The 19,612-nt window shown below is 43.2% G+C and overlaps 1 protein-coding gene across 2 annotated transcripts in view; it reads right to left on the reverse strand.

The window, feature by feature from the left end:
- The window catches only part of LOC140398380 (unconventional myosin-Id-like), a 913,794-nt gene that overhangs the window by 684,506 nt on the left and 209,676 nt on the right, over window positions 1–19,612 (reverse strand). For both annotated transcript variants that reach the window (XM_072487000.1, XM_072487001.1), the window contains exons 9-11: window positions 17,199–17,344; window positions 10,681–10,795; window positions 9,665–9,835 (exon numbers count right to left, since the gene is read on the reverse strand). In XM_072487000.1, the coding sequence (XP_072343101.1) occupies window positions 9,665–9,835; window positions 10,681–10,795; window positions 17,199–17,344 (432 nt within the window). The remainder of the gene's footprint in view (window positions 1–9,664; window positions 9,836–10,680; window positions 10,796–17,198; window positions 17,345–19,612) is intronic.

The following is a 19,612-nucleotide window of genomic DNA, read 5'->3' on the forward strand; positions in this document are numbered from 1 at the left end:
TGAGGTCTGAGAGAGAAATGGGTTACCAAAGATTATGTCTTATTATAATTTTACTTGAATTTTTAAAAAACACCAGCTGAATTTGAAAACCAGTCAATTGGGCAGGCACGGTAGCACAGTGGTTAACACTGCTGCCTCATGATGCCGAGGACCCAGGTTCGATCCCAGCCCTGGGTCACTGTCCGTGTGGATTTTGCAGATTCTCCTCGTGTCTGCGTGGGTCTCACCTCCACAACCCAAAGATGTGCAGGGTAGGTGGATTGGCCATGCTTAATTGCCCCATAATTGGAAACAATACAACTCTAAATTTATTTATAAAAGAAAACCAGCCAATTATCTCCACCTATTTTGTTGAAATTTCAAATGGATCAATGATATTTGGTTGACACCAGTGTCTCAGAATGTCTAATTTCTGAGGCCGAGGAGGAGAGGCAATATTAACACAGTGGTTAGCGCTGTTGCTTCACAGTTCCAGGGACCTGGGTTCGATTCTTGGCTTGGGTCACTGTCTGTGCAGAGTCTGCACGTTCTCCCCGTATCTGCGTGGGTTTGCTCCGGTTTCCTCCCACAAGTCCCGAAAGACATGCCTGTTAGGTGAATTGGACATTCTAAATATCCCCTCAGTGTACCGAACAGGCGCCGGAGTGTGCCGACTAGGGGATTTTCACAGTAACTTCATTACGTTGTTAATGTAAGCCTACTTGTGACACCAATAAGGATTATTATTATTTCTTCAAAAACAAAGAAAGCCTCTGTGAAGGAAATATAAATGAACAGATACTCAATGCAAATATTTATTTTTTTATTGTTCTGGGGAAGCCAGCTTTGAACAGTGCGGAAACGTTTAGTCAACTGAATGCCTTATTCATCAATTGAGCTATCTGAAAGGTGTTCCTACTGACCCAATTGGAAAGTCTGGTCATCCAACTCCAAGATCATCCTTGTTTTGGGAAGTGATTATTTTCAGTATCAGGGAAAGTGCATTTCACTTTTCACCAATGCAATCGAGAGAGATTCCAGTTCTGTTAAATACAGGGGAGACGTTTTCTTCGGCACACTGCTACAAGTCCTGTACCTAATCTTTCCCTGGCAACTATCTGAGGCAGAAGCAGATTTGATTTAAACCCTGAGCTTCTGACTATATAATTGTACCATCAAAGCCACCAACCTCCACTTCTGTAATAGGGGCATCATTCCTGCCCCAGCTCATCTGCTGCTGAAGACTTGACCCTTCCAATGTACTCCTTGGGAGCCTCCCATGCTTCAGTCTCCATAAATTGATGTCAGCCAAAACTCTGCTGTCCATATCCTAACATGCACCCATTCTCGTATCAGCATTCCCCTAACAGCCTCCCTGAACAGGTGCCGGAATGTGGCGACTAGGGGCTTTTCACAGTAACTTCATTTGAAGCCTACTTGTGACAATAAGCGATTTTCTTTTTTTTCATTTCATTTCGCCCATCACCCTTATGCTCACTAACCTAGGTTGGCTCCCAATAAAGCAGTGCCTCGGTTTAAAAATTCTCATCTTGCTTCCCAATCCATCAATGGCTTCATCCCTTCCCATCTGTGATCTTCTCCAGCCATTAACCCTCACCTAATTCTGGCGTTCCGAGCATCCCCGATTTTAGTTGTTCCATCATTGGTAGCCATGTCTTTAACATTGCTCCCTCAGAGTTTAACAAAAGTAGTTTTTAACACTGACCACAGGAGGCTGCTTCCTGGATTGAATCTCTTATCAAACATTGATGTTGGGTAACAGTAAAAGCCATATATACAATGGCAGATTTTTAAAATCCATGAGGCAACTAGTTAAAATTCCTAGCTCTTCTACGGTTTTTGGCATTCAGATGTTACAATGAAAATACATTGTCAGAACATAGATGAGCTATCACAAACCAGAGATAGCACAGTTTCCATTCAGGAGTTAGTTTATCTTGATCTGATCTAAATTAATTTACTATTGAATGCTATCAAGCGTTTAAAAAGCTTTGATATTATAGCAAAATGTGCTTATCTCACTGAGTTCACACTTTTCTGTCACTTTACTTCTGCTTATATGAATGCTCAAAATAGATTGCGATTTTTGAAATGTTTTGATTTAGTAGCAATATGCTCATCTCACTGAGTTCACACTTTATCTGGTATTTTGTCATCATCGGTTTCTCTTTGTTATCAAGGATGGCCATTCCTTACTTGCATGGAGTCTTCTATTGTGTACCCCAACATGGCCGTGGAGACCAATTACAGATCTGCATGGTTTTCCACAGTTCAAGGATGAATTGTCTGAATTTTATTGGGATAGCTCAGTCTTTTTACTTTGCCTTTTGCTGCTCGAAGGAAACAATGCCATTACTTGAGATTGCTCAGTTCTTTTGTGCATTTTTCTCCCAGTCAATGGTGGACATGCCACATTTCCTGAGGTTTTCCCTCAAGTCCTTAAACCTCAGTCTCAGCTACCTCGCAGGGAGTGTCCAAGTTGAAGTAGCGATTAGATGATCGCCTTAGGAATTTTAATCACAAGTCATATGTACTACCTATCCACTTCATCTGAACTGGGATCTGATGATGAGTGCTTTAATTCCAGACATTTCTGCTGTCAATGTTCTTCACATTTGATGCCCATGATGTTCCGAATACACCTCATGTGGAACCTGTCCAAATGCTTAACATGTTTGGAGTAGACAGTCCATGCGTCATAGGCATTATAGGGTGTTAGAAATTATCACAGCTTTCTACACAGCAACTTTTGATACCTTGTTTCCTCCACAGTCTCTTGTGTAAATAGGGAAAGGTTGAACTTGCTCTGGCAATTCTATTTGCCACCTCACTGTCAACACAGGCATTTCAGGAGATTGTACTTCTGAGAGAGGTGAAGTTCTCTGCAGATCTCAGGCTTGTGTTATTGATAGTTAAAGTGGGTGGAGTATAGTCAGAAATCAGTGGTGGTTGGTGGAGTATCTCAGTCTTCCTTCAGCTGATAGTTAGCCCATAGTCATTAGTGTCTTTTAAAAACAGATGACAATCCTGTGAAGGTCGTGTTCACAGTGCGACGCGAGAGCACAGACAGCAATTTACGTATCGCTTCTATGATATCTTAGTTGAAGATTTCAATCATCTCAAGTTGAAAAGATTGTCATTCATTCTGAAGTATATGCACATTCCATCAACATTTCCAACAAGTGCCCCATAAAGCAGGCAGCAAAGAATATATTGAAGAGCACAGGAGTCATTGCAAACCCCTCCTTCACACCATTGGTTACGTCAAAGGGGGGCAACGCATGCAACACAGTCAGTGTCTCTGTCCATCACTCTATCATGTCTATCACTCTATCATGAGCCTTCTGTATTTGCTGTACAGCTCCATCAGGACATCCATATTTGGCTAAGATTTTCCACAAAGCCTTTTGGTTTATTATGTCAGGGGCCTTTGTCAGGTCAATGAATCAACAGTAGAGTCCTATTTGTTCTTCACGGCAGTTCTGTTGTATTTGCTGAAAGGTGAAAATCATGCCCCAAGTGCCGCTCCTTTTCCGGAACCCTCTCTGACTTTCTGGCAGTGCATATTCTGCTATGTGGTTTACCAGTCTATTGGGTAATGGTTTTGCTCGAGTCTTCCCAGCTCTAACAAGTAGCAAAATTCCTCTGTGGATGCCACATATAGATTTTGTCCTTTTCCTTTGTACAAATGAACAATCATGGCATCCTTGAACTCATAATTTTTCATATTTGTATGATGTGAGACTTCCAGTGGCGGCTATGAGGGAGTAGGTCGCACATTTTGTGGCTCCCGCTTCGGTCGGACTTTTGGACCTTTTCCCCTGACTTTTTTGCGCTTTTGAGCGTGGAACTGGAAAGCAATAGCACTCAGGCACAGGACCCATACAGAATTGTATGGACCTAAGAAGCCGGAGGGACCGTAAACAGCAGAAGAAGTGGTCGGGTAAGGGCACAGTAAGGCTGTGAGAGAGACCAGCATGGCTGGTGTTCAGAGCAAGGAGCCGACAGCCCAGCCCACAATGGAGCATCTGCTGCAGACTATGCAGGAGGGCTTTTTGGCTCTGAAGCGTGGCAACTTCGAGCCGTTACAGAAGTCAATTGACCGGATGGGAAAAAGGCTGGATGATCAGGCTGAGAAGCTCCAGCAGCTGGAGAAGTCAGTGGAGGAGCAGGCTGACTTTCAAACGGTGGCGGATGTGGAGATTCGGAGGCTGAGGGACCAGCAAAAAGTGCTTCACGAAAGGCTGGAGGACCTGGACAACATTTCTCGCCGGCAGAATGTGAGAATCGTGGGCCACCCGGACGCTGCTCCATATGTGGAGGGTATGTCCCAGAAGTTGCTGGGGAATGAGATGTTCCTGCACCCGCCGGTGGTGGACAGGGCACACAGAGTGCAGCTGAGGCAGCCACGACATGGGGGTCCCCCACGAGCGATGGTGGTATACTTTCACAGGTACCTGGACAAGGAACGAGTGCTGCAATGGGCAAAGAGCACACGAAGCTGTATTTGGGACAATACCACCCTCCGTGTGTACCAGGATTTGAGCGCTGATGTGGCCAGGAGGAGGGAAGGATACATTGTATAAAAGGTGAAATTCGGGCTGCTTTTTCCGGCGCGACTGTGTGTCAGCACCATTATTTTCAGGAACCCGAAGGGGCGATGGACTTTGTTAAGAAGCAAGGGCTGGCCCTGAGCTGAGGACGTTTGGACTCATGTTAGGGCTTTTAAGTATATGTGGTGTCTCTCCCGTTTTGAAAAGTGCCTGCATGTTTGGGTCAGTTTTTGTTCGTTTCTTTCTTCGACCTTGTTGGGGAGTTGGAGGGTAGTAGGGATGTATCTTCTTTTTTTGCGTGCTTTTTGCATGGTTTACCTGAATGTTTCTTGTTTGGGCTCTTTGATTAGTTGGAGATTGGCTGGGGGACATTAATAAAGAAAACAGTTAAAAGGGTTGGGTTAAAATGGATGCTTCAGGGGAATTTTGTGCAATATTTTTCTGTGTCTGTCTGGGCAGGACTGAAGAGTGCCTGTTATTTCTTATCTCTTTTTTTTCTTGTTTAACTTGAATGGTGCTATTGTGCGGGTTGTTTATGACTTGTATAGAGTGTTTGCTTAGGTAGGACTGATCTGGGGAAGTGGTGTGGAGGGCTCGGGGAGGGGTGACTGGGAACAATGGGTGGGAGATGTGATGGTGCCGAAGCTGGGAGCCCCAGGCTAGCTGAGTGCAGCTCGGCAACGGGAGCCGAGTTGGGAGGTGTCCATATAGTTTGATTAGTGCAGGTGATAGGATGGTGTTGCTAAGGGGGGTGGGGGGTTCTGCGGGGAAGGAAACTGGGCATGATAACAGAGAGGAGGTCATGGGTGGAGCTGGTCAGGAGGCGGGCCGGATGATGCGCGACACATGGCTGGGGGGCTGGCCAAGGAAAGGGGATGGCTGATCGGCAAAGGGGGGGGGGGGGGGATCACCTGGAATGTTAGAGGGTTAAACGGGCCAGTGAAGAGGGTGTGTGTGATTGTGCATCTGCGGGTTCTGAAGACAGACATACCTGAAGGTGGCAGATCAGGTTAGGTTAAGGAAGGGCTGGGTCAGTCAGGTCTTCCATTCGGGGCTTGATTCTAAGACGAGGGGGGTTGCGATCCTGATTAATAAAAGGGTACAATTTGAGGCGGCCGGCACAGTCGTGGATGGGGGTCGTAGGTTCGTTATGGTGAGGGGTAATCTCGAAGGGGTGAGAGTAGTCCTGGTCAGTGTGTATGCCCCTAATTGGGACAATGTGGATTTTATTAGGAGGATGCTAGGGAGGATTCCCAACTTGGACTCGCGCAAGTTGATCATGGGCGGGGACTTTAATACAGTCCTGGACCCGAGCCTGGACCGGTCAGGCTCAAGAACGGGCAGGTTGCCAGCGATGGCAAAGGAACTGAGAGGGTTCATGGAGCAAATGGGGGGAGCAGATCCGTGGAGATTTAGCCGGCCGAGGGAAAGGTGTTCCTACTGACCCAATTGGAAAGTCTGGTCATCCAACTCCAAGATCATCCTTGTTTTGGAAAGTGATTATTTTCAGTATCAGGGAAAGTGCATTTCACTTAATTGGAAAAGAAAAAATTGGATACTCTAAATTTACCAAAAAAAAAGCTGTTAAGTGGGGCCTCAGCATACACTAAGACATAGGTCCTGTGTCAACAGTTCAGCTGGAGTACTGTGCACAGGTCTGGGCGCCACACTAAAGGAAGGATGTGAACACACTGAAGAAAGTGCAGAAGATGTTTAGAAGAATGGTTCCAGGGATGACAATCTTCAGTTATGAGGATAGATTGGAGATGTTGGGACTGGTCTCTTTGGAGAGAAGAAGACTAAGAAGAGATTTGATAGAGAAATTCAAAATCATGAAACAGCAGGACAGGGTAGATAGGAATAAACTATTCCCACTTGTAAAAAGATCAATAATGGGAGTGCACAGATTTAAAGTGATTTGCAAAAGAAGCAAACACGATGCGAGAAAAACATTTTTTACACAGCAAGTGGTTTGTGTTTGGAATGTATTGCTTGGAAGTGTGGTGGAGGCAGGTTCAATCAAGGCATTCAAGAGGCCATTAGATGATTACTCAAATCGAAAATATGCAAGGGTACGGGGTAAAGCCAGGGGAACACACTAAGCCTTGCTTGGAGAGCTGGTGCAGATACGATGGGCCAAATGGCCTCCTTCTGCACAGTAACAATTGTGTGATTCTATAGGTCCAAGTTACTCAGCCTTTCAATCTAGGTCAACGCTCTCATCCTAGGAACCCATCTAGTGAAGCTTTGCTGTACCACCTCACATGTAATATATCCTTTCTTAACTATGGAGACCAAAGCTGCACACACAACTCCAAGTGTGGTCTCACCAAAACCAATGCTGTGGCAAGTATTCCTCATATTTGTACTCAAACCCCCTCCAACATGCTACCCATCAACCTAATAGCTTTCTGTACCCGCATGGTAACTTTTTATGTTCCTTATACAAATATACCCAAGTCTCACTGAACATCAACGTTTACAAGTTTCACACGATTTAAAAATTATTCTGCTTTTCCATTCTTATGACAAAGGGAATAACCTTAGATTTCCTACATTTTTCTCATCTGCCACCTTGCTGCTCACTCACTTTACTGGTCTGTATCTCTTTTCAACCTCTTCGTGTCTTCCTCACAGTTTACATTTCCATTTAACTTTGTAATGCCTGCAAAATTGGATACATTATTCTTTATCTCTCTTTCAGCACGGTAGCACAAGTGGATAGCACTGTGGCTTCACAGCGCCAGGGTCCCAGGTTTGATTCCCCGCTGGGTCACTGTCTGTGCGGAGTCTGCACGTTCTCCCCATGTCTGCGTGGGTTTCCTCCGGGTGTTCCGGTTTCCTCCCACAGTCCAAAGACATGCAGGTTAGGTGGATTGGCCATGCTAAAATTACCCTTAGTGTCCAAAAAAGGGTAGGAGGGGTTATTGGGTTACGGGGATAGGGTGGAAGTGAGGGCTTCAGTGGGTGGGTGCAGACTCGATGGGCCGAATGGCCTCCTTCTGCACTGTATGTTCTATGTTATCAATATGAGGTCCTATCACTGAATTACAAGGCACTCCACTTGTTGCAGACTTGAGAATTCTCTGCTTATCTTTACCCTCTGCTTCCTGTCCAATAACTACTTTTAGAGTACCCATAAACCCATAACTCCATTAGCTCTTACCTTGTCTTGTACCTTTTTATGATATAGCACCTCACCAAATGTTTTTTGAAATTTAAAGTTATTGCATACTGGCTCCCCATTTTCTACCCTCCTGGTTACAACCTCCAAAACAAAATAATAAATTTGTCAAATACAATTTCCCTTTTGGATTAAGCCCTTTCTTTGTCATGAATACTGGAGAAATGTGGAATAGAAATTACCACATCCAGTGTGCAGTGTAGACTGACTATACTAAAGAATGCAGCTGGAATTATTGCACTAGCGAATCCTTCATTATCAGAAGGTGTTCCACTGTCAGGTCACTCTTGTAGTTAGGCCTTAATATGGCTCTCAATCTTCACTTTCTAACTTTTGCCTTAGGGGCTGGTTCAGCACACTGGGCTAAATCGCTGGCTTTTAAAGCAGACCAAGGCAGGCCAGCAGCACGGTTCGATTCCCGTACCAGCCTGCCCGAACAGGCGCCGGAATGTGGCGACTAGGGGCTTTTCACAGTAACTTCATTGAAGCCTACTCGTGACAATAAGCGATTTTCATTTCATTTCATTTCATTTTTCATTTCAAATGTAAAGTGGAAGAGAACTCTAGGGATAGCATTTAAAACAACTTCTTGATGTTAACCATAGCAAATAATAGCCAAAATGATTTTGGCTTCAGGACTTGGGTGAAGATATATCAGAAAATGGCTTATTTATATTATCAAAGCTGATTAAATTTCAGTCTTTTTTGGAGCTATTGCATCCACCATCAACTTTGGAAAGATCACTTTTAAGTCACATTTGCTCTGAAGAGGTTTTGAGTCAAGCTTAATTATGTTTGATGCATCAACATTATGACCACCTTTACAGCATGGCAGTTACAAATAGTTAGAAATTCCTGATGGCCAGTTCCTGAAGGAAGAAACTAGAGCCATTCTTTACTTGGAAAAGATTTATTCAAAGTGACTATCTCCTCAGTCCACTGAACTCAACTCCTGTGTCAGTTAAGTGTCTCTTTCTATGTACTCAAGTAACCATCTCTCCACCTGTGTTCTCTTAACCTCAATTGATACAATTAACAAACCGTACCAATGCATAATTCAGGACAGGTTGAATGTCACAATACTTAAATCAAGACAAAGTGGGCAGATGTAACTAGTCATACCTAATTATGACAAGCACCAATGTTTGAATCACTAACAATGACTTCCATTAGTACAGCACTTCAAATATTTAAAAAATGTAAAATCATCCTTTAAACTTCTCTGCTCAAGGAAAATCATGCCAGCTTCACCAGCCTCTCTATGTAGCTGAAGTCCCTCATCTCTCGTATCATTCTAGTAAATCTCCCAGAGGTTTATCAAAGTTGAACCTACTTTCCAAAAGTACTGTATTTTTAAAACCAAGGATCATGCATTTTTTAAAAACATCCTTTTCAATTTTTCCTGCCATTTTTAAAGATTATGTGCATGAGGTTTTGGTCTTCCTGCACCCTCTTTGAAATTGTATGAGTTTATGTCGCTAGTCCTCATTCTGCATTCCAAAATGCACCACTTTCACACTTCTCTGCATTAAATTTCATCTGGCATATGTCCATTTTATCATCTGTCTATGTCCTTCTGAGATCCGCTGCTATCCTCCACACTGTTAAATACATTTCCAACTTTGGTCTCATTTTCAATTTTGAAATTATATCCTGCATACCCACGTCCACGTCACTAATATATACCAACCGGAGCAGTGGTCCTACTTAATACTGACCCTGGGTGGGCATTACTTTATGCACCCTACTGTCCAATAAACAATTGTTCACCACCACCATTGACATTCTTCTGCCCTTTAGCTAATTTTGAAAGCACTGCCCATTAACTCCACAGACTTCAATTTTGCTAATAAATGCCTTTTGAAAGCCCGGACAAAATGCACTACCTCCATCAACCTTCTCAGTTACATAATTGACGAATAATTACCTTCCGGCTGGAGTAATGTGCATGCTTTTGCAGTTTGGTGTTCAGAGCATCTAGGAACATCTTATCGGTGACCTTCCCCACATTTACACAGGCGTCATCAAGAATTGAAATGATACCCTTGTGTTGTTGTTCCACCAAATCCACAATGATCTGATTGTTAAAGTAGTCGATCTGCAGAGAGGCCAAATAAAGAGAAAGTCATTCTCCATTTAAATATTCAGAATTTAGTCAATTACATATGCAACCTTTAAGCAGCAATCAAAATGATCAGAATGACCACATCATATATATATAAATTTTAAAAATTTGAAGTGGGAATAAGGTGGAGTAAGAGATCATATTTATTTGGCAAAGCAATTATCTGCCTGGACTCTATTCAAAGAAAAGTTTTAGCAACTACTGAATTATTATCTTCTCAGCTGCAATGCAGAGTTTAAGGGCAAGGGAGGGACAGGAGTTCGAGAATTCAATGTACTTGCAGAAAGCGAATGCTTCAAGTATGCTGCAGAAAAAGCAGGAGAGTCCTGGATAATAATTATTAATATCACTAAAGCCGGTGATCTTATCATTAATCACACCACTGTTTTGGGACCTTGCTTTGAACAGACTGGCTGCTGAAATCTGACTATGTTGAACTGTCAACTCGGAGATGCAAGTTCAAATTTAGCTGCAGGGTCACACTTTGCACTGAAAAGTGATGGCATTCACTTTGCTGTGAACTGCTAAACCCCAAACCTGATTAACTCAGCCTTAATTTACTCCCCAGGGATTTGTGGGCTGCCCAAGCATGATTCATGCAGGTATAGGAAAAGTACATAAATGAAAGTTACACTGATGAAGCAGGCAGTGTCCTTCTGAAGCGCATCAGTGCAATACCCTTGGTAGGACCTTGGCATATATAAGTGATTCATAAAGGCAGAATAAGTATTAAGTTATGAACAAGAACATCCCATTTCCCCAGTACCTCATTACAATCAGACATGCACGCACAGAAATAAAACTGTTCTGTTCCTTACATGTCTCCAAGGGATGCCCTCACGTTGATACTCTTCCTGTTCCTGCTTCAGGACAAGTTGTATGAAAAGCTGCTGCAGTTTCTCATTGCAGTAGTTAATACAAAACTGTTCCAAACTGCAATGTACAAAAATACAGTTACCATCAGTAATGTTCAGACTTGGCTATTTTGTTGCTTTCATCAATTAAGTTTTGTCATGGTAATTTAGAACACATTAAGAGGGGAAATAATGGGAGGGGGGGGGGGGGCATGGGGGCACAGTGGTTAGCACTGCTGTCTCATGGCACCAAGTGCCTGGGTTTGAACCCGGTCCCGGGTTACTGTCCGTGTGGAGCTTGCACATTTTCCCAGTGTCTGCATGGGTCTCACCTCCACAACCCAAAGATGTGCAGGGCAGGTGGATTGGCCATGCTACAATTGCTCCTTAATTGGAAAAACTAAGAAAAAAGAGAGGAAATAATGTAGATTCTTATGTTGTGACTGACCCGTACCCACTCAAATTAAATTTGTCTAGTTCTGAAGACAGAGACTAAAGCTACAATATAGCTACACAGTGCTCATCATTGCCCATGCATCCATTTTTCACGTGAAAGCCTGGACGTTAGATGTTGAAATGAAAGGCCAAACTGCCACAATTGAATTTTTTTCATTCATTCATAGGTTCAAATCCAAAAGCTAGCCTCAGTAATAGTGACCATGAAATTACCATCAATTGTCGTAAAGACCCATCTGGTTCACTAATGCCCTTTAGGGAAGGAAATCTGATCGGACCAACATGTGAATGCAGACCCACAGCAATGGGATTAACTCTTAACTGTCCTCTGAACTTTCAGTTCAAGGGAAACTAGAGTTGGACGCCAAATGCAGGCATTACCTCATCCCATGAAAGAATAAAGAAAAAGTCCAAAATGATTCTTAGCTGCCGAGGATTTACTTCTGTTTTTTTTCCTTTTTTCAGCCTGGTAACATCTAGCCCCTGAACCTTCCCTCACAGTATGAGCATTACTGGAGATAGCCAGGTTACACAACTGGTCCCATCTATCCTGCTTCTGCTGAAAGTTCTGCACCATCACCGACAAAAACAGATTAATCTCTGCGGCCCTATTTCATCTTCCCATCGGAAAAGCAAATCTTACACCACCATTTTTTGGCCCGCCAACCTCAGTGAAGAAATTCCCCATGGGAATTTGATTCTGGACCTCACATGAACCAATATTTATTTTCCCTGTGGTCGCTGTACTGTAAAACCAGCTTTTCTCTATCCCACTCTTTACTGTGCATGTGCGGAGGAGACGTTGCAGACCCTCCTTTTTGCAATTTTTGAATGTGTGCAATGAACTAATCTTTTTGGGCTAATTCTACCTCGAGCTTGCTGTGGGGTTATTAGCAGGAGATGGATCATACAAAACTCATGATCAGGAAATACAACACCATTTATCAGAAAAGAAACAAATCAAAACACCTTTCTGTCTATGAATGGGTGGGGAGTGGGAAAATGAATGTTGTTTGAGCTGCACCCCCCCCCCCCCCCCCCCCCCCAACCCAGAACAATGATATTTCTGGCCTCTAGCCCTCTCTCTCCCAGACTCTGGCAGACTAACTTCTCTGTAAGGTGCGGGATGTCTTAGAAACTTTTCTCCTCTCAAAATCCATTTCCATGCCAACATGAATCACCTGGTTCTTGTATGCAGGTAAAAATGCCAATATGAATCACCTGGTTCTTGTATGCAGGTAAAAACTCGACATTCTCAACACTTATCTGGGAATTTGGAGAGTCATAGTCGACCCACTGTTAGCACACAGGCTACTGCCATTGTCTCCAAGTGCAGACATCTCACACCTTCTCCCCAGTGAAACAATCTAAGCCCACTTTAATCTCTAACAATCATACCACCCAGACTTGCTGTCAGGCTGACTTCAGAAGGCTACATTAACCCCTTTAATTAAAGACACAGCCCCAAAACATAAAAATATTATAAACCTCATAACTATAACATATTCCAACAGAAACCAGTAGAGGTGGCAGCAGAAAGCATGAGACAAAAATTAACCACATTTCTTTGAGTGCAATTGCATTCAATCCATCACCTCACCAGTTTGCAATCCATTCAATCAGCATGGACTGGGATTATAATTATAGGATGTCCACATATATATGGCGATCTGCCTGCTTTGACGTTGCATTATAGGAATCAAACATCCTCCAACCTTTCCTACACCCCCTTGCCAAAGAGAAATAGGAATTAATTTGTAGGTTCTCATGGTCAGCTGCTGTAACTTGGGCAGAAAAATAGAAGAAATCAAAAAGAAATATTGCAAGTGCTACTGGCCAGGGTTGTCATAGATCCTCCGCTAATTAGGAAACCCCTCATTGAAATTCACCTACCTAATAGCTTAGGCTGTGAGTATCTATAATGTGGAACCTATTGGATAGGAATGAAACAATGGCACAAAATATTTATCCAATAAAACTGGAAGTGCCATGATGTAAAGAATTTGGTTGTCCTCTAAACAACCCGGCTAGAATTTCAAAACAAATGCAGCTTATGTACAAGGGCTTACAATTCTCTAACTTGGGAGTCAAAATTTCTCATGTCAAAGCAGTATCATATTGAACGGCTGACTTGAAGTTGTTCTTTTTTTTTTTAATTTAGAGTACCCAATTCATTTTTTCCAATTAAGGGGCAATTTAGTGTGGCCAAAACACCTACCCTGCACATTTTTGCGTCGGGTTTCAAAGCAATTGAGGATGAGGTACACACTGCACTTCCCAGAGGGCTTCTATTTGTGAGGTGTTTACTTCAGTAACAGTGAAAATAAATTAGGACAGTTCTGGGAAAGGGAAGTGTAATTGGATTTCTCAACAGTGAGGGCATTTCTGGGAAGTGATCTGATGACTTGACATAAGTATGGATATGAGCTGGCTAACCAAAAAAGAGCAAACAGAAGTTAATTTCAGCTTGTGCTGCAAAGAACACAAACCCACAGAACTCCTGGTGCGCTCAGGAGAAGCAGTCAAAAAGGTCAGGTTTCTGTTTCGCAGCAAGAAGTAAACAGAACCCCTGCAGCTCTTTTGGTGAAGCAATATGCCAGCTAACTAAGTGGTACTGAAATCTAAAAGCAGTGTAATCGCTCAGGGAATCTAAAGAGCTGAGTTCTTGCATCACAGGTGATCAGACTGTGACCCAGTATGTTGCTGGTTGGTCAGTTGAAATTCTGGAAAGCTACACCACCAGGACAGTTATGACCCGAGGGAGAGAGGTTGGCAGAAGAGTGTTTTGTCAACGTCAACCACATCTGCTGAGCAGGGATGGAATAAAGCGACTCAAGGGCCAAATCCATTGAGTGGGGCAAGTCCATGATACTACGTACCAGAGGCATAGCTTGAAGACTATGAGGCTCCACGTGGTACCACATTTGTGCAGTGATGCAGAGGCAGCTGAGACACCTATCGTTTTTTATCAACTACTCTTTTCTACTGAAATGTAAATGAAGATGTAAAAGCATTGGAGGCAGTTCAGAGGATGTTTGCGAGATTGATACCTGGAATGACTAGGTTGTTTTATGAGGAAAGATTAGACAGATTGGGTTTGTTTCAACTGATGTTCAGAAGAGTGAGGGGTAATTTGATTGAAGCATACAAGATTATGGGCAGCACGGTAGCATTGTGGATAACACAATTGCTTCACAGCACCAGGGTCCCAGGTTCGATTCCGGCTTGGGTCACTGTCTGTGCGGAGTCTGCACATCCTCCCAGTGTGTGCGTGGGTTTCCTCCGGGTGCTCTGGTTTCCACCCACATTCCAAAGACGTGCAGGTTAGGTGGATTGGCCATGCTAAATTGCCCATAGTGTCCAAAATTGCCCTTAGTGTTGGGTGGGGTTACTGGGTTATGGGGATAGGGTGGAGGTGTTGACCTTGGGTAGATGCTCTTTCCAAGAGCCGGTGCAGACTCAATGGGCCGAATGGCCTCCTTCTGCACTGTAAATTCTATGATAATCCTCAATGGTCTTGACAAGGTGGACTTTGAAAGAATGTATCCTCGTGTGGGTGAGTCCAGAATTAGGGGGCACTGTGTTAAAATTAGGGGTCCCCCTTTTAGGACAGAGGTGAGAAGAATTATTTTCTCTCAGAGGGTTGTGTGAGTTTGGAACACTCTTCCTCAGTGGCCACTGGAGGCGGGGTCCTTAAAGTTTTTAAAGGCAGAAGTGGATGGACTCTTATTAGGCAAGGGAGTCAAAGGTTACCGGGGGCAGAAAGGAATATAGAACTTGAAACATAAGTGTGGTGAATGTATTACATTAATAATCCACCATTTGTATCTGTGCTATGCTGTTGCCCTTATGGGCTCCGCCTATGGGCCATTGTATGGTATTATCCATAAGGTAACATGTTGGGGCCTGTATGGGCTCCGCTCATGGCTCCTCCCCTTGAAGGGAGGTATAAAGAGCAGTCGACCTGCAGGCGACTCTCAGTGTTAGATCAATCGCAGGCAGGCACTGTTCTAGTCGATTAAAGCCACAGTTTATTTTAACTCTTGTCTCGTGTGAATTGATGGTCGCATCAATAATTAGATCAGCCAAGTTCTTATCAAATGACGGAGCAGGCTCGAGGGGCTGAGTGGCCTAATTCTGCTCATGTTTTGTATGTTAAAATATAGCATTTGTCTGTTAATGCATGTTTAATTTTAAGATGAATTTGGGTTAGGCCTACAGCAAAAAAAAAAAAATTGAAATTTTGTTCGCTGTTCCTTTCTTTAGGATGGCTTGGGGCTCCCTTTGTTTTCAAGGCATTGGTTCCTTCGGGGATCGTAACAGTGAACTGGAGGAAATGGATGTAGAAACTTTTGTACCTATGGACAAAGATTGTCCAGCATCCATGACAACAATCTCTGCTTTTGAAGAGAAATGCTGTAGCTGGAAGAGCAGACTGGTCTACTTCTGAACTAAGCAACTTTTGAAAATATCCTGAACCATCTCCAGATGGGGCTTTTCACAGTAACTTCATTGAAGCCTACTTGTGACAATAAGCAATTATTATTATTATGTATCCTTCCCTGGGAAACATGAATTGCAAGATAACTGAGGGTTCCCTCTTTTATGCTGCTTGCCTTGCTTAAACATTGAACAAAGAGAATCCAGAACTCAGATAGTAGCAGGATCACATCTTGATGAGAGGGTGTGGCAGGGAGTTTCATGCTGTCCCACTTGTTAATGTTGGACCAACTGTGTTGCCTGACCACATATCCACAAACTTAATTTGTATAATGGCCTGTCAACTGATTAATGTGTCACGTTGACTGCTCTAGATCCGACTTCCCTAGTTATCTTGCAGATGGTTGTCTCATTCGGTCAGAAAAGTGCCCACTAACACTGCCAAGCCCAAGAGAGGTTATCAGACCTTACAGGTCGATAAAGGGCTTCAGCTGCTGCCAACAATTGTTCAGCTCAGGCAATTCCAGTACTGGATTGTCCTCAAAGTGTTGCCTGAATTCATCAAGTCATTGGTACGGAACATGTAATGTCAGCACTTACTTCACACTGATTTTGTGTGGATGTGCTTTGATTATTGCTTGACTCGGCATGGCTTGATTTCTTTTGTTTATTGCGTTTCTCTATCTTGTTCTGATGAATACCACAGCGGGGCCTCGTGGGTGTAGTGCACAAACTAATAAATATTTGGCAAGTTACAACAACTTCTTAGGTCACAAATATTTTAAATAGTGATTGTGAACACTATGCAATAGTGAACGAACTATTGTGATTTGCACATTAATTAATTAACATATTGGCACAGACACCCTGATCCAACATCATTTTGATGCAGTGAATCTATTGCAAGGATCATGGGAAGATGGGACACCTCTCTATGCTTATAGTGAAATTTCAATTTGTTCCTGTTAATGCTTGTTTATTGCCTTATATTTACTTTCACACAATCATGTGCTGACACAGACGGCTAGTTGGAGTTAAGGCTACAACAATTTGGCCCAGATTGCACAATTCATGCTGCCTGAGAGCACAGATCACCACTGGAGCCGCAGGATTGTGGAATTGTCCCATGTATTGTTTCACTTTAACCAGAGATGGGAGAATGTTACCTGAGCTGGCTTCAAATGCAAGTTCTCTAAAAACAAAATAACTTGGATTTGTTCAGTTATAGTTTCCTATAAGCGTTGTAGTTGTGGCACTGCCAGGAACCTTCATTTCAATGTACATATTCCTCTCTCTTTACCACCTTCTCTATTTCCTCACCTGATTTCCTGAAGTTGCTAGTTTTCAATAACATACAGTTTCATGGGTGCTTCTCTCAGGTAGCCAATTTTTCTTGTGTTAGACAGTGAGCATTAATGAGCATTACAAAGCAAACACAATGTTGCTCCCTTGTGATACCCACACATGTGCATTCTGAGCAGCTGGATTGCCAGGTGGTTTAATAAACATATCTACTTTGCTCATCCCTTGCCCAGATTTGCTGAGGCCATAGGACTTTCTCGTAAACCGCTCCTTTAAGTGCACACCTGTTGTTGTCAAATATTTCAAAGCCATAGATGTCCAAGACACCAATAACCGTGTTTTTCCCATGGATTTTGGCATCATAATTCTTAACTTCAATAATGTCATTGATCCGGTTGACAATCCAACAGAAAAGACGATCGTATATTGCCTGTATTGTGAAAACAAACAAATATTAACTGAAAGAGTGGTCAATATTGGTAACTATTTGTTAAGTGTCAGCATGCTACTTTGCTGAACCTGGATAATGTTACCGGTGTCAAATATGAATCATAAAGTCAATAATTTCAGTGCATCAGTCCAAATGAATCATGCAACGATCAACATGGTGGATTGCCATTCTAATAATAATAATAATAATCTTTATTGTCACAAGTAGGCTTACATTAACACTCTAATAAAGTTACTGTGAACATCCCCTAGTTGCCACACTACGGCGCCTGTTCGGGTACACGGAGGGAGAATTCAGAATGTCCAATTCACCTAACAAGCACGTCTTCTGGATTTGGGGGAGTAAACCGAAGCACCCGAAGGAAACTCACAGACATGGGGAGAACATGCAGACTCTGCACTGACAGTGACCCAAGCCGGGAATCGAACCTGGGACCCTGGTGCTGTGAAGCAACAGTGCTAACCACTGTGCTACCGTGCCACCCACATTGTATGGTGTCTGGAACAATTAATTTCCTTCCTTTCCTTCAATTGTTTCATTATTGGGATGTGGTGGCCTGGAAAAGACACATGCATTTCCTATCTGTAGCTGCCTTGAAGTGAGGTGATTAACCACGCTGAGAATGTTCGTGCAACTGTCTGACCTGATAGGCCACTAAAAAGGGAATTGATAACTGGGGTTATGTATAAGCCAGACTGTCACACTGTCATAATTGTTTCTTTCCAAGTGTCAACAGAAATGTTAACAGAATCATAGAATCCCCACTTGCAGAAGGAGGCCATTCGACCCATCGAGTCTGCATTGATCCCGTGAAAGAGCACTCTAGTCATATCCACTCACCCAACCACCTTCCCTTCCCTACCCCCGTAACCTCATAACCTAACACTCTAGTCATATCCCTGAACTTTAAGGGGCAATTTAGCATGGCCAATCAACCTGACCCGTACATCTTTGGATTGCGGGAGGAAACCAGAGCACCTGGAGGAAACCCACGCTGACATGGGGGGGGGGGGGTACAAATTCCACGCAGTGACCCAAGGCCAGAATTGAACCCAAGTCCTTGGTGCTGTGAGGCAGGAGTGCTAACCACTGTGCCACCATCCTGCCCCTAAATTTATTGAATCCATTGCATAATTGGAACTCTCAATCTCAGGTTGAGCAGTTCCAATGATAAAATCTATGCTGCATGTGAGTATTGATCACTGCTAGGAGTTCAGGATTGCAAAATTCTTTTTGCTTCACTTTAACTCGAAATTAATTGACAGCCCAGTACAATCAATAACTGGCATACCACCAGACATAACTGCCTTAACCAATAACTTAAGTCTCTGGTTTAATAGATATCCACGTTAAAGCAATCCCACTTCTAATAAGTGTGTTTAAGAAATCCTTCTAACTTTCCCTCTTCATTCTTCCAGTGGCAATCCAAAATCTTTATCACCTATCTAGGGAGCGCCCTCCAACCCTGTATTACACCAGTGTTTAATTCTGGCCTCTTGAGCATCTCAGATTTTGAACTGCACTGCCATTAGGGGCTCGTTTAGCACACTGGGCTAAATCGCTGGCTTTTAAAAGCAGACCAAGGCAGGCCAGCAGCACGGTTCAATTCCCATACCAGCCTCCCCGAACAGGCGCCGGAATGTGGCGACTAGGGACTGTTCACAGTAACTTCATTGAAGCCTACTCGTGACAATAAGCGATTTTCATTTCATTTCATTAGCGGTCGTGCCTTCAGTTGCCGAGGCTGTAATCACTAGAATTTGTTCCCCAAACCTCTCTACCAATCTCTTCTCTTCTAAAAATGAGCCATTTGACCAAAATGTTGGTCATCTGCCCTAACATCTCCTTCTGTGGCTCAATACCATTTCTCTCTGAGGGTCGTTCATCTGTGGCATTCTCTTCCCCAGAGAGCCGTAGAGGCCGAGTCATCGAATATTTTTAAGGCTGAGTTAGATAGATTCTTGATTGACAAAAGGTACAAGTGCCAAAAAGGAATGTAGAGTTGTGGCCACAATTAGATCAGCCAGGATCTTATCAAATGGCAGAACAAGCTCGACGGACCAAATGGCCAACTCCTGCTTCTAATTCTATGTTCATATGGTTGTATCTGTCAAATTTCGTTGTGACGTGCCTCGAGTCTCTGGGAAAGAAGCTGCCCAAATGCAAGTTGTTACAGGTTCACACAATATTGAATACAATATTTCACAACTTACTTTCCCCAAACTTTACACATCTATGGGGAACCCC

The sequence above is a fragment of the Scyliorhinus torazame genome, chromosome 21 (genome assembly GCF_047496885.1).
Source record: "Scyliorhinus torazame isolate Kashiwa2021f chromosome 21, sScyTor2.1, whole genome shotgun sequence".
NCBI classification, from domain to species: domain Eukaryota; kingdom Metazoa; phylum Chordata; class Chondrichthyes; order Carcharhiniformes; family Scyliorhinidae; genus Scyliorhinus; species Scyliorhinus torazame.